Source organism: Lasioglossum baleicum, chromosome 11, assembly GCF_051020765.1.
Source record: "Lasioglossum baleicum chromosome 11, iyLasBale1, whole genome shotgun sequence".
Lineage (NCBI taxonomy): Eukaryota > Metazoa > Arthropoda > Insecta > Hymenoptera > Halictidae > Lasioglossum > Lasioglossum baleicum.
In genome coordinates, this window is record NC_134939.1 from 13,091,852 (window position 1) to 13,107,876 (window position 16,025).

General features: G+C 42.8%; 1 protein-coding gene across 6 annotated transcripts in view; it reads left to right on the forward strand.

Moving 5' to 3' along the window:
• LOC143213413 (uncharacterized) overlaps positions 1-16,025 on the forward strand; it is a 35,006-nt gene that overhangs the window by 18,468 nt on the left and 513 nt on the right. For 5 of the 6 annotated variants that reach the window (XM_076433236.1, XM_076433237.1, XM_076433240.1 and 2 more), the window contains 9 exons: positions 7,517-7,684; positions 8,578-8,685; positions 8,775-9,174; positions 9,428-12,238; positions 12,316-12,419; positions 12,501-12,600; positions 15,425-15,506; positions 15,585-15,774; positions 15,853-15,948. In XM_076433236.1, coding sequence (XP_076289351.1) covers positions 7,517-7,684; positions 8,578-8,685; positions 8,775-9,174; positions 9,428-12,238; positions 12,316-12,419; positions 12,501-12,600; positions 15,425-15,506; positions 15,585-15,774; positions 15,853-15,948 — 4,059 coding nt within the window. Of the gene's footprint in view, positions 1-896; positions 4,946-7,516; positions 7,685-8,577; positions 8,686-8,774; positions 9,175-9,427; positions 12,239-12,315; positions 12,420-12,500; positions 12,601-15,424; positions 15,507-15,584; positions 15,775-15,852; positions 15,949-16,025 lie in introns of those variants that run through there. The other variant, XM_076433238.1, reaches the window with a different exon arrangement.

A 16,025-nucleotide genomic window follows, 5' to 3' on the forward strand; every position in this document is an offset into this window, starting at 1 on the left:
AATCGAATTTTCTACGCGTTCCTTCGACCGGGAACGCAACGAAATGCAACGGTGTCGCAGCCCCGGACGATTAAAACAAACCGCGTGGACACATACGGACGATGTAATGAAGTTTTATTACAGTTTATGTTGACATAGCTCGCGTTAGAGTATTGAGTAGCATCTGCTCGCACTCGACGTCGCGTGGATCGGTTGATCGGTTCAATCGCCCCGTAGAAAAACCGTCCCGATCGCGAACCTGTTTCTTCCTGTAGTTTTATGCGACGAAAATTCTGTGGTTGTCAGGAAGAACGCCGCATGTCACATAATTTATAGTGTCACATAGTTTAAAGTTTCGATCACTAATGCTTTGACATAGGACATCGGTTAAATCGCATTATTTTTTTGAGCCTTTCGAATTTATTTTCATGACTTTCTGGTAAATACGTAAATCCTATACTATGAAGCTCAATTAAGGGGGTAGTACACCCTCGGATTGTAACTAGAAAGGAACTAGAATCTCACTAGAAAAATGGGTCGAAACATGGGTTTGCGCCCAGAAGTTGTTTGACCTTATTTGAGCAAATTTTGGGCTGGGTGAGGGCTCATTCTGAAGAGGAAGGTTAGATGCACAGCGCTCCAGTCATGAGGTTAACAAGATTATGTTTATAACTAATAATATGAGGGCCCACAGTAGAGAAAAACCCGCATATTTCAATGCATTTTTCTGTCTCTAAAAGACTTTTTTGACTTATGAGATGACTGGAGCGCCTGTGCATCTAACCTTCCTCTTTAGAATGAGCCCTCACCCAGCCCAAAATTTGCTCAAATAAGGTCAAACAACTTCTAGTCGCAAACCCATGTTTCGACCCATTTTTCTAGTAAGATTCTAGTCCCTTTCTAGTTACAATCCAGGGTGTACTACCCCCTTAATGCATAAACTCAATTTTTTGAGATTGTGACATGCGGCGTTTTTCCTGACAACCACAGAATTGTGTCACACCGAGTTGGCATCTTTCCCTGTTATCAGGTGTGACAAATTTTTCAGGCGTTTATCATATTTTGCGATGGATTTATCCTATCTATAAATCATTATCGAGCTTAAATAATATCAAGCTTGAGAAAATGTTACGAGAACATCGTGTTGGGCCTCTTGTCGGACCAGATTAGAATAGTCGACGTTTACGCAGCCATTGATAGGAGCTTCCTTTCCCACGGTACGCTATCGGTGGTTCTTTTACCGTTCGCGTAGATACTGTCGTTGACCAGGCCCGACCCGGCCCGACCACTGCCGCTTCGATAAATCGCCCACTAGTTCAGTCCTTGTCGCAGGAAATCTTTGTGCATTTATGAAGAAATTAGTTGGATGAAATATAAAACAGATTAGAACAATTCAAGAATACTGTAATGTTGTTTTCAACGTAACAAAGTCGTTAAGGGATGAAATCAATTTTTCTTTTATTCCTGCTTCCCCCGCAATCAATGCAGAATATTTTTACTTTGCATAAGGATCCGCAGTCTAATAATGTATTTCGAATTTGACGAACGATGGGACCTTTTCACCTTTATTGTTCAAACCACGGGACAATTATCGTTGGGATTAGTAAGGTTACGCGTGTCCTTGCCGCACGTGATTCACTCGAACCGGAGTGATCAATATACAATTAATAGTGCTTCAATGACTCGTCACCATGTTTGAAGTTTTGACGTCATTTATCTTGGCGGGATTATAATTAGTACTGGAAGACCTCGGCGTACATCCACAAACCATATAAAAGTGAATTTAATCCTGCGAGTCCGGTATCGCTGTTTGCTCTCGTTGAATACACAGTCTCCACCTATTTCGAAGTTTATTTGCGATCTTGACGTATAATATCGACGCAGTCCTTCGAGTAACGTGTGTAACGTGTCAATTGAAGGGTGAAGCGTTCGCGGAGAACACACTTTTAGGGGAACGACTGCGATTACGACTGCAACTGCTTTTGTGATTCGTCGGTACTCTGCTCTGTGTGATCATGCTTTATGCTTCCACGAGCCGACTTACAGGAGCAGAAATTATGCGAACGAACTTTAATTCTTATTCCTGTTTATTCGAGTTTCTCTTTTCTCCTGTATTTTTCGATCCGCGTCGATTGGTCTCGCTCGCCAATGTCGATCGTTCGGTCGATTGCATAAACATATCCGCAGTCTAGTAATCAGTAATCGTTTATACCCTATCACACTGTGAAGAACCTAGAATGTCTTTTCTTCAGCGATAACCTGGTTCTCTTTCCTAGCTTTTGTAAGATTGAAAAGTTATCGAGCGCGCGGGACAGTTTAATATCTTCGAAACGTTCGAGTATCATATCCACTGGCGCCGATTGGTTTCCACTTCTCCCTGAGAAACCTGCTCGCGACATCTTACGTAAATATATAATTCAAAGAATAGCTGCATAAATGTTGCAAATGAGTTTCAACGGTCGCAGAGTTCCATAATTCAAGGTGGAAGTGGAATCGGAATCTAAATCGATGCGAGTATCGGTACGCGATGAATATTAAAGTAAAAAGAAGCTCGAACGCAATGGAAGAAGCGAAATTTCTTGGTAGCCGGCCGTGCTCGTAAGTTTCTGTCGGTTTGTTTGATTTCCGACGGTAATCGCATCGCGTCGCGAGCTTTTGCGCGCGTCTATAAATTTATATTCTCGCAACTGTATATTCCCGAGGTGCGTTAAAGGTCGCTGCGACAGATAGTATCAATTTTTTAGTAATAGGTACATATACCTATACAGAGCAAACAGACATCGAGCACCTTAACGTATCGATGAAAAACAGAGGAGAGAACCGTTATCGTTGTCGCGTCGACAGTGTACACAGTTTGCTAGGATCGAAAAATTATTACTCCGAAGCTATCCATAATGTAATGAAAAACGTGCCGACAAAAGTGTCGCGTTGGCCGGCGGTCTTCATCGCAGTTATTCGCAGTTGTTCCGGATCTACAAATTGTAAAAATGACATGAAACAATATTCTTCTTGATCGAACAGTGGTTGTCGATCGACGACACCTCCTCTCCGTGTTTCACAGGAATTCGAAGGGAACGCGGCAGCAAGCCGTCCGATTGGATCATTTCGCTCGCACTTTTGGTTCTAGCCGAATTATTGGCTGGAGTGTGTGACGTCAAGCCTAACCATTGGCTGCGAGCGAGGACCCCCTTTGCCCCTGTGCCGCAGAGTGGGATGAACGAATAAATTTTGTGTCAAAATGAGAGAACTTTCGATATGAACGAGGTAGAGCGATGATTTTTCTTTTAAAGCAGAAATATTTGCAGAATATGGGAAAATAGAGAGATTATAGTACGAACGCGTTTTTTAACTTGAAAATCTGTATTAAACTTACAGTATTACAAGAAAATTGTGGTTTCCCGTAGATTTTGTCACACTGATTTCAAATCTGGTCGCAAAATTCGTCTACCACCTCAGGATTTGCGAAATATAGAATGAATAGAATGCTAGACGTTTTCAATCGAGCAGTATACTTAACCGACTCGGAAAGTCCAATCATGTTAACAAATAATCGCTTAAAGTTGTACAAAAAAAAAATAATGTATCAGCCGAAGTTAAAGATTTCGTTGATAAGAAGCAAGTTAAACAGATTAAATACTTACTTCCCGTGTAAAATGGATATCTAATTCGCCCATCTCTTTGCTCCGTCTCATTTCTATCGAAAGTTCTTTGATTTCGACACGAAATGCATCGGTTTACCCCAGTCTCTGCCGTCTCGAGGGACTAGCGAGGCACGAAGAGCGCTTCTCTTCGTTTTCGTGTCAGCGATAAGCGATTGCGTTCGCGACGCAACTTCCTGCTTCGCCGTGAAAGGAAATAGAATTTCAAATTTCACTCGAGGGGGATTAGGATCCGGAAAGTCGTAAATTTCATTTGAATCGCCTCTAATTATCCTCTGAAAAGCAAACAGACGCTGATCCCTGTTTAAACACAGGCTATAACGTGTGTGCGGGGTCTGCGAACGGCGTGGAGAAAGAGGAAGAAGGGCTGGTCGATTTTAGCATAATAAAAGGAAGGTGTCGATGGACTTGGACGAGTGAAACTGCGGAGAAATAGAAAAGTTGTGCGTCGCGTCGTCATCTCGCGGAGCGTTAAAGTATTATAGTAGAAATTGCTACCGAGAGCCCCGATGTCGTAATCGTAAGAAACCAAGTGCTCAAGGTGAAGCAACCATATACGCAGACTGTAATGGAAAAAAGGAGGAAACTTTTGTCGCTTGTCCGCATGCAAGTCAAACGATGCATTATTCCTTGACCTGACCTAACGGAGAGGCCTCTTTCATATTCATTAGAGTTTCCCCCCTCTTTTGGGAGACACGTGCGCGCGAGCGCTCCTCCGAACCGATTCTTTCTTTTCGTCAAATAATGTTTGACTTCGTTCTTGAAATATTTCGGTGTCGTTTGTTTGTTCTCGTCCACCGATGCTAGAAAAATCGAGTCTATGGATCGAAAGATATCGAACGTGTCGGCCCCGGAGGGACTTCTTATCTCGACTCGGATCGATCGAGGTAAATGCATAGCGTAGCGATTAGCATTTCGGTGATACGGACTCGAAAGCTGTTTCGTTTTCGTTTTAATTTTCGCTTTAGGTTTCCGGTTTCCGTTTCGATATCGGTATCGGAATCTGTATAGGCATCGATATCGTTCGCATATCCGAGGGGATCTCCAGTGAATAGTATGCAGTATGCAACGACGCGACACCGAATCGTTTAGCGACCATCAACGGATTGACTTTTACGTTCATTTGTCCTTTTCAAGCTGTCCCAATAAAATATCGTGGAGTCGTTTGGCCTCGCGTTTCGGCTTTTGTAAATTTCATGAGACTTCCTAATCTCGGTGCAACGTATCGCGATCAGAATGCTGGTCGGTGGACCTTACACGTTCAAGCGGAAAACATTTGTTTTCCCTGTAACGGACACCGGAAAATGGTAATTAACGAATACAAGCTTCCAGCTTGATTTGATTGTTTTATTTTGATTAGATGTAGCTAGTACACGATAATATTTGAATGAAAAATTAAATGGATAGATTGAGAAATTGTTGGATGATTATGGACAGCTCCAGAAGTTATCGCACTTAAATTTTAAAAATTAGAAAATGTGGGATATTTTCGTCAGATTTGATTTGCATGTTCTCTGAATTCGAAAAAATTAGTAAGTGCCATCTTCATTTCACAATATAGGTCTTTTAATAACAAAAAATTTGAATAAGCATCCGGTGACTATAGGTAATTATTCACAGAGAATGAAATTGAACAATGAAATTAATAAATTAAAAAGAAAATTAACGATATTTATGCATAGACATGATTGTTATACGATCAATACATCGTGATATAAACGAGTACCGAGATATTCGATCGAACGAATCGAGCATTAAAAAGTAAACCTCGCTGGAATAGAATATTTCGACGCGAACTAGATTTCCGAATGTTCGTGTAATATCGTTGAATATATTACGTAATTCGACGGACGCGGACGATACCGGGAATGAATTATTCGAGAGAATTTCTTCGGTCGTTTCTTATTCATTGGAACGCCCGTATACCACGGTATCATCCTACCTATTTGGAACGTCGAACGAATTTTGTAAATATGTAATTCCGAGAGCATTCGTGGCGCGAGATCAATGACACGATCACGATAAAGAAGAAACACCGGGCTCTCTCTCTCTCTCTCTCTCTCTCTCTCGATCGTCTGTGAAACGATGCATCTTTGTCGAGTCGCAGCATCGCGTCGCGTCGCGGCAGTGGTAACGTTCGCATTATGCGGGTCGAAATGGAAAATGTGGATATTGTATCGTGAATTGACTTTTAGATGAAAGAACTTTGGACAACGTAAAGGCAGCCGGTCGAAAGGTGAATCTTGGGGGAAACTTTTGTCAGATTAAAAACCGTTTTGTAGTTCATTGTCGGGACAATGCGTTAGACTACGACAACGACTCATTGAATAATTTCTATAGAATTATGGTAATAGACGACGAGAAGGACTTCAGGATCGATCGAGGAAGACGGCGAGCTGTTCTTCCAACGATCCGGATTAGGGTTTGTAATCCCGCGGGACTAAGAATTTCGTTCTTCGCTCTAATACATATGTATTTAATAAAGAAACAAACTTTACTTAATGAGATCATCGTCTTTAACTATAGTAATCAAATCTACATTAATTTAAATTAAAGTAAATCCTTTTTTGGAAAATAAACTAGGTAGAACTTGTTTAGATATCAGAAAAATGTTTCCAATTATAAAACGAAATTTTCATTTGTAGAACTTTGAAAAGATGATCGTAAAAAGCGAAGACCACGTTGCTCCTCAAGTTATTATAAATAAATAGACAGCGGATCTTTATGCAAAATAAGAATTGCCTACCTGATTTGCGACAAACTGGAGTGAAATAGAAATTAATTTTCTTTCTTAATATGTTTAATAGGTTGAAAATAATATAACAGTATTTTTAAATTCTTCTAATGTTTTAACTGTTCGAAATTACACCTACTCATTCTTGTCATAAATGTATCAAATACACTGGAAGGTCGAACAGTTAGTATGAATGCAACATCGAAATAGTTCATCTTGCGCGTCGACATTCGCGCAATTTTGATGACACGCATCCTGCGGGATCCCGCTTTGCCGGATTGCAATCCCTAATCCAGATGCAATTGACCACGTTACTTCGTTCTCGAAACCGCCAATTGGAAAATCGTTTATTTCGGTAGATATTCCACATGCGACGGTCCGCGATTTGTTATGACATCTATCTTCGATCGCGTAATCGAATGAAAATCGCTATCGACGCCACCGGCAGGAAGAATGTGATTGTATTCGTTTCGTTGCAATTCGAGCGCGGCCTTTGGAAGGATAAAAACGAACGGCGAATACGCATGGAACACGTGAGAGAGCGCCCGCGAAGATTACATAATCCAGATCCAGGCAATTCCTATGAAATGACAAGGCTTTTGTAAGGTCTCGATTCACTGTAAATCCAGTGTAAAATCTTGACATGGTTTCCACGACGAAAGGGGCACGGGGTAATTTAAAAAAAAAAAGAAAAAAGAACAAACCCGATATACATAATACCAAGCTGGAAACCTTCAATACACATTTTCTTTCTCTTCCTCGAAGACTTTTGCGATCACTTCGTAATTTGGATTGCATAAGTGCACTTCCCCCACCCTACCCCTTCTCGTTCACCTCCTCTACCTCATTCTCGGTCGTTCTTTTTTCTTCTTTTCTATATTTCTTTTTTTGTCGCAACGAACGTGCGGTCGAACAGCGCCGTACTAGGTGCATTGCTCACACTACGAGCCTCTTATGTAAACGTGCATAACAATACTAAGTTACTAATGATACGGTTGCCTCGGTGGTCGCATCCTGCGTTACCGAGGTCTCGAAGGAACGTCACCGTTGCCACGGTTCGCGTGATTTCGATAGACGAACCGAATCGAATCGAAAGCACCTTGAGAGAAATACCTGACGTTCCTATTGTTTTTGATCGTTCCAGAACGGCAGCCATCAGGATGACGACACCGAAGGATTTTTCTGGGATCCAGTGTCCACCAAGAACCGCAATTCGAAAAATCAGATCCAAACGCGCCAGCTGCAGGAACAACTGGCGCAAGCCACCATGAGGATACGGGATTTGGAGACCGAATTGAAACGCGTTCAAATGGTAAGATATCGTATCGTGCTCGTGCGTTTCGTTGGTTCCACTGGGGATTTACGAAATTGTCAAGTCGCTCGCCATTTTGTTGTTTCAGTGATTAAAACTTTTTTGTAGATCATAATTTCCTACACAAGGAGAAAATTGATATCTCTTGTACGCCTATACGTGCTCCAATAGCTGTACATTAACAAATTTCGTGTATTAACCAAAGCTGTACATGAACAAAACGAAAATAGAATTTTATTCCGGTTTAAAGGATATTATTAACATACATTTTTATCAGTAGACTGCGGATCTTTATACAAAATAAAGTTTTCATACATCGATAGCAATCTACAGAAGCTAAGTTTCGTTCATCAATAATTTTGATATGGTCAAAATAGTATTTCGACACTGTTAAAGTCTTTCAATCCTTTTAATGTTTTGAATTACACCTACTCATTTTTATCATAAATGCATCAAATCCGCAATCTATTTGTCAGAACTCGGTATCAGACACGGTATTGCAAGGATACAGCTCGTCGACTTACCTGTACTTACACGGATTTTCTCAGCTTTTTATCCATTTACATTGTACGTAGTTGTTAGCGTCATTTGGTAACAGTTGCGTCGAGATTCGTTCTTTACGCAATCTTCTTCTCCTTTTTGTTTAGCACCGTGCGTTTAATAATCACGTTGTCCGTCTCCTCTGCCCCCCTAAGCATAAAAGACACGATTACGGTTGTAATTGTTTCCAGATAATTACGTTTAATTTTAACCGGGCGCTTGCCGCCGACCGTTTCACGTGTGCATACGTGCACGTGACGACACATGTCGTTGCGCGTTATCTTCAATCGAAATCGATATTGTATATCATATATCGTATATTGTATACATCGTTACTCTCTCGTTATACGCAGGTGAACAATTCCTCCCTGAAAGATGACCTCTCGGACGGGCATCAGACCGGAGAATTTCTGCGAGCCAAGCAGGACATGGTGAATCGTATCATACAAATGGAGGAAAAGGTAGAAACGCGAACAAAAATGATTTCTAATCGAACGGTTCGGTACCTCGAACAGTTACATTTTCTTCTTTCCTTCGTGTGTTCGATCAGAGCCGAGAAGCGGAAAGGAACACGAAACGTGCGCAACCGGACGAAACAGCGTTGATCAACGATTTTCGTACGGTCCTGTCGAAATTGAACTCCCTCGAGAAGCAGGATCTCGTGCGTTCTGCTTTGAAAGCGTTGGAGACTGAGAACGAGAAACGCGACCCGACCGACGGACAGGAAAAATGCGAGAAGTCGGACTTTGACGAGAAATTTCAGAAACCCGACGTGAAATCCGGGTTCGACGAAAGCCATTCGGACTCGTGGAAACGACACGATGGATTCGTCGAACCATCGAACAACAGGGAGGCGGAATTGTACAAAAAGATCGAGGAACTCCAAGAGGAAAACAAGAGACTGTTCGCGAGCGTCGAGGAGCTGGACCAACAGCACGAGGAATCGATTCGTGAGTACTTATGGCGTGCAAGTGTGAATTATTTTAATTTACATTTTAATCTAGAATTCTTCATCTCGATTGAATTATTTCTTTTTTTAAGTACATCAATTAGCTTGCACAAAAATATCTGCATGTAACATAAATTTGTCAGAAACGTACTTTACTACAGGTATCGAAACTCTCGATATGAATTGTAGGAACTAATGTCGTGTTTACATGACTTCACTCTGAGTTCACTGAGATTGAAACGCTTATATTACAGAGAAGCTGTTGTCCCTGAAAGAAGAAATCGAGAAGAAGCACCAGTGCCTTCAGAACGCGTACGAGCAGCTATACGTAGACTACAATCAGGCCCAGGACAAAGTTATCCAGCTGGAGGGTACGCTAACGAACAACGAATCAACAAAACGTGTTGGAATCGAAATCGCAACTGTATCTTGTTCCTGCCAAACTGTCTTATCCAAGAACGACACTGAAGACAGAGTCGTCCAGACGGACGACCTTCGAAAGGAGGAATCGATCGACGAGCTGATCGGCAAAGTGAAGGACATCTTGAAGAACGCGTCGGTGGAGTCGGAGGCGGGCGAGTCGATCTTCGAGGCGGTCGCGAAACAATACATCGACGCGAAATGGAAGAAGGAGGTGTTGGAGAAGAAGGTGGCTGAATTGAACCGGGAGCTGCGCAGCTCGGCAGAGACGAAAGAGAGTTTGCGGATGGAGTGCGATGATATGCAGACGCACATAGACACGCTGGTGCTGGAGATCCAGGATCTAAAGTTGAATCTGCCGTCCATACCGGAGGCCAGCGAGGAACGCGTTGCCTCGCTGGAATCCGAAACCGAATCGCTGCACGAGCAGCTCGAGCAAATTCGGGCTGAGAATGAATCGCTGCGGAAGGAGAACGCGAGATTACGGGGTATTGGTTTCAACGAGGCGCGATTCGAGAGTCGCGGGTCCGGACAACACGGACAGCATGTGCAGCACGGACATGGTCACGCTTTGGGCCCAACGCCAGCCAGAACCAAGAAACCAACGAAACTCGAGGACATCCCGGAGTGCGTCGAAGAGACCGACAGCCCTCTCGACAATCTGAATCGCAAGCTGCACGTCACTTTGGACGAGAACGATCAGTTGCTCGGCAAGATCGACGATCTGGAGTGCTCGAACAAGGCATTGCAGGAACAGCTGAAAGCGTTGTCGGAGAAAGACAAAGACTTCATGGAGAGCTACGACCGCATCGAGGCGCTCAGGCTCGACGTGGAGAACACGAAACGCGAGCTAGCCGCCGCTACTTCGAACGGAGACCAACTCGAGAACAGTTTGGCGGTTCTCCGGGAAGCGAACCGCGAGATGGAGAAGGAGAACGAACAACTGTCGCGCAAGAACGATCAGCTGGAAACGGAGATCTCCAAGTGGCGGGAAATGGCGTTGGAGAAGGAGGACGACCACGTGTTGAACAATCTTGAGGAACAACTCGGTAAGGTTACCGGCGAGAGAGACGATCTGGAGTACGATATCCTGAATATGAGAAAGGAACTAGATGAAGCGTTCGATCGGATAAACGTAAAAGACGATGAGATCGCGAAGCTGAGTCAGGACTGCGAAGCCTTGATGAAGGAGAGACATTCGCTGATGGAGCAGATACTCGCCGTCCAGGACGAGTCCAACGACAAGATTGACTTGGTGAACACGGAGAAGTCGTTGCTCGAGCAGGAACAGCAGGAACTTAAGGAAGGAGCGGCGAACAGGGAGAAAGAGTTGAGCGAGATCGTCGAACAGCTGCGAGAGGCCGAAGAAAAGTACACGACATCAAAGAACCTTGTTTCTTCGTACTGCACGAAAATAGAGGAACTGGAATCGAGAAACGAACAGCTTCGGAACGAATTAGAGAGAGAGGAGGAGTCGGCGAAGGAGCTCTTGAGGCTGTCGAAAGACAACGAGAATCTACGGGCCCTGAACGAAATCGTTCGGAGTAAATGCGTTCAGCTGGAGCAAGAGATAGCGGACCTGCAGGCGCGGAGCAACGAACCGTCGAATCACGAGAAGGAAAGAGATGACACCGACGACGATGAAAGAGCGAGGTTAGCAGCGCTTCTCGAAGAGAGATCGCACGAGAACGAGAGACTGATCGGTGAAATCGCGGAAATGAGGAGCAAGTTGCAAGCCAGCGTCGAGGGTAACGCGGAGTCGGCCGATATGGCGAGGCAAACGATCGAAAGCTTGTCCCATCTGGTCAGAGAGAAAGACGAGGAGATGAATAGGCTCAAGGCTACGGTGGATCTTGCGAAAAGCACGGCGGAAATCTCGGACAGCTTTGCAGTCGTGAAGAACGAAAGAGACGAGCTGGTGAGGCTCGTAACCGCGAAGCACAACGAAAGCTTGCAGTACCACGAGGAAATTCAACGGTTGACGCGTTTACTGAACGAGCAGATGGCGCAAATACAGAGCTTGATCGCGGAGAGAGACGGGAATTCGTTGAAATTATCCGAGAAAGACGCGGAACTGTTACGGACGAGAAACGAACTGCAAGCTGTCCAACAGCATCTGACGAACATCGAGACGCCGAACACCGAAATCAGCGAAATCCGCGAAACCTGTGGGATCGTCGAGCACTTCAGGCTTCTGGCAGAGACCGCGATCCTCAACGAAAAGTGCAACGCGCTGGAAGCTGCCCTGATTCAGGAACAATCTAATTACAGAATATTGCAGCATCAGCTGGTCGAAAGCAAGAACAAAGAGGCGAACGCGGAGAAAGAATTGGAGAGGCTGCGGACGCATTTGGTGGAGATCGAGTCCACTTACACGGAAGAGGCTTTGATCGTCGAGGAAGCGAGGCAGGAATTAGAAGCGAAGCTGCAACAAGCCGAAGAAAAAGTGAAACACAGCTCGACCGCGTACACGTCCGCTAATATCAGGGCGAACCAACAAGTGGAAACATTGCAGCAGCAAATGGCGCTGATCGTCCAGCAAAGGGACGATATTCAAAACAAATTGTCCAGCGCGGAAAACAAAATTTTATCGCAGTCCGCGTCCCTGACCAACTTGCAGATCGTCTTGGAGCAGTTTCAGCGAGGTATATTTTCCTGAATCCTTCTAGATTTGCGAACGAATACGAACGAGTTTAACAACGCCGTTTCGATGATATTTCAGATAAAGAGAAAGACATCGGCAGGGCAACGGAAAGGCTTCGAGCGAAGCTGAACGAATCGTACAAGAGGCAAGAGGAATTAGCCAACGACATTGCGAATCTTAAGGTGCGTATCCGATCGGCTCGATCGTTGGTCGATCGCGTGTTTGTAGAGTGGTTCAATGTCATTCTTAATACCTGTTAACAGGAGCAATTAACCGAAGCTAAAGAAGGCTTGCAAGCAGCGTCCAGATTGAGCGAGCAGCTCGACAAGAAAACAGAACGTATCGAACAGCTGAACGAAGAAGGTATTATTCGACTTTATAATTACCGCTATTATTACATATATCACGTTTCTTTTTTCTGCCTGCATCTTGTCCCTTTTACATCTCGCATGGTTAGCATAATTTCGCAATTAAAATATATACCACGCGTAGAAAACTTCTCGATCGAACACCGTCTTATGGAATCTAATCTATCTTCAAACGCGAGACTCGAGAAAAAACGCGAACCGTTTGCTAAATGTAAGTAAATAATACGTTTGTGTGCTTATTTGGTGTGTGGTCATATATATATATCTATATATTTTCGAGTAAAATCAAATTCGAAATTACGACGTAACGAAAACGAGGCTCACCAATTTGTAAGTTGAGCGACGCTTAATTTATTATCGCTTAATCGTTGGACTTGGCTGAATAGATTTTTCTTCGATGAATTTACGAATGGCTTAAACTCGAGACGACGAGATATCTGGCGCGACTAGTCGCTGATACGCCAATCAGCACGTATAATCGCGCGGATAACAATATGAAAAAAAGAACTAGACATATCTAACGTACCCGGTCGTATCAACATTTTCCACGAGCGCATTATATCTATTGTAATAAAATTGTGCAATCGGACCTGGTGTTCCCACAGCTTGGCTATTAATCAACTTTGCAAAACATCGTACACTGTCATTCTAGTTTATGCACTGGTGACACGGTTCAAATCCCACTCTGTAATTATTGGTTCGAGTGTGATCTGTGACTAATCTGCAAACGCAAAACACATAGAAACGCCGGTGACGTAGTCAAATATCAGCTGGTAATTCTGGGATTTTGAGAACAGCCCAGGATTCTTGCTGGTATCCGGCTACGAACTGGATCGTCGCCTTAGCACACTAAATCACATCTTCGTTGGCTCTCATGCATTGCCACTGGTGCTGGTACCACTATCTTCTCCCACGTTTCCAAACAGAAATTCTCGATCTGTCGCATCCAGAAATGGAACACGAGCGAACCATTCAATTGTACATTACTTTGTATGTATGTAAAACCTCAAGCTACCTTTTTGTTTCTCCTCTTCAATTCTCCAAATCAATTCTCTCTCGCATCCACATATCGTATACATACAGCATACGATGTAACATATATTCTATATACGATCGAATGGTCGGTGCACACACGATACAATGTAAAAACCGATGCTTAGGTAATATCGTGACCTCAGACGCTCGTTGGGTCCTTGAGGAAAAAAATGCTAGTTACCATGAGCCTGCAATACTACCAAATCATACGCTTGAGGAGGTAGACTCGTTTCTAGAATTGCAAGGGTGCGGGACGCGCCTTCTCATTTCTAAACGTAAATAGGTCTTTTGAGGACGACTGTGGCCTAGATCGATCTTTTATCTAGCGCCTTTGACTTCTGAAAACCCCATCTTTGCATTATCGAGAAACGAGAACGCGCATCCTGCATATACGTGCAGGATATAACGAAATGTTTGGTCTTGGCTGCCATAGGCGTATTCTACATCTTCAGATCGATGTAGATCTGTAAAAAAAGTTGCCGCAATTTGTTATTGTATGATACTTGGAATCCAATGCAATAAAACAAATTTTTTGACCTTGAGATTCAAGATTAATCTTAAATTTGCGGTAGCTTACTTTCTTCGAAATTTTCCTTGACAATTGCATGGTACTTCGAATACTGTGCGATAAAAAATTTGACCTTAAAAGTCAAGGTCGGTTTTTGACTAAATCGAGTATTTCGCGGCAACTTTTTTTTACAGATCTTCATCGGTCAGAAGATGAAGAATACAATCAGAGAAACATTTCTTTACACCCTGTACCTTACCTATCGTATCACCTATCGCGCTCAATTGTATAATCGCGTCGATTCTATTTGCAATCGTACGATCTCTCCAAGTGTGCGAATCGGGGGCAGAATTTTCAACTACGGGTATTAATTGTATTTGTATAAATATATTGTACAGCGTACGTTGTAACGATATATACTCGTGATATACGCGTATCAGAAATCTAAATATAAAAGCATACGTATAATTTGGTAGCGTTAGAGTGGGTAATCTCATGCGGTAACTGTGAGCGTGTAAATTGTAACAGCTCATATTACCTCGTGGGGTTTCCCACCCGTTACCATGATCCTACAAAGATGAAAGCATGTAATCAGAAATTTTCATTTTCCAATTGATAATGAATATTTTCATCGTTCAATCTTGTCCTCGCAATGCGACAACCGTTTCTCGATTTATTTCATTTTTGTAACAATTTTACCTATCGTCGAACTTGAAAGCAACCTTACGTTTATAACTCGTGTGTTTTCCCTTGCATCGGATACGTTCACGGAAAAAGAAAAAAAAAGGAAATCATAAGCTCTTATATTATTGTAACACACTAATTATATTATTATAATATATTGTAACATACTAAAGTACTTATTACTACATTAATATAGCTTTCTTACTTCTAGTGGCATGTGTGAAAGTTAGTTTGCTAGTACGGCATGATGAATGAAGAATGCAGCATGAGCAATTAAGACACGGGTGTGAGTATTACATCAGGTACTGGTGTGATATTCGAAGAACCAGTACTTGTGTCATACTTACGCTCATGTCTTTTCAACCTTCGAATCTGCCAACCTTACAACGCTGGAATGCATATGTATAAACATCAAATATCCAAGATACTAAAATATTCCTTGAACAGAGAACTATTCCACTCGATCGAAGAATCGTATCGATACATTCTATTTAGTACTACTGCTACTACCATTACTACTACTACTTTCATTACTATTACTATTACTAATTCTGCCATTGTGTTTCTCATGTTCTTCATCGTATATTTGTAGTGAACCGATTGACCAATCTTGAAATTACCGCTGACCAAAGGATAGAGGAAGCACGACAAAGCGGAGAGGGAAAAGTTGACAAGTTAGTAAATTCATTCTCAATTTTGCTTCGATGCTTCTTGTTCGAACGACATTGCTAATATGATAAATATTTGTTTAGAACCCTGATTAAGAATCTCCTCTTGGGCTATCTAACTGCGTCGACGGTAGACAAGTCTTCGGTGCTCAGGGTATTTTCTACGATTTTGGATTTCAACGAAGTGGAGAGAGATAAAACTGGCTTGAACAGCGCGGTCGCCCAAAATGGTTGGTTTTCGCGTTTGAGCGGCGGATCTCATATTCCAAACAAGGTAAATTTTCGAACGAATTCGTATCCGTATTCGACATGAATGTGAAACACGGTTTAGAAATTGTGTTATACTTTTCAGGATCAAGAAGCCTCCTTGACGGCAGCGTTCGTGAGATTTTTAGAAAGCGAATCGATACCTAAACCACAGTTACCCGCACTACCTATACAGACATCGGTATGAACTCGGATAGATCTCAGACATTTCATTTGTGTCGAATTACTTGACGAAATATAATTACAAAATAATTCAAT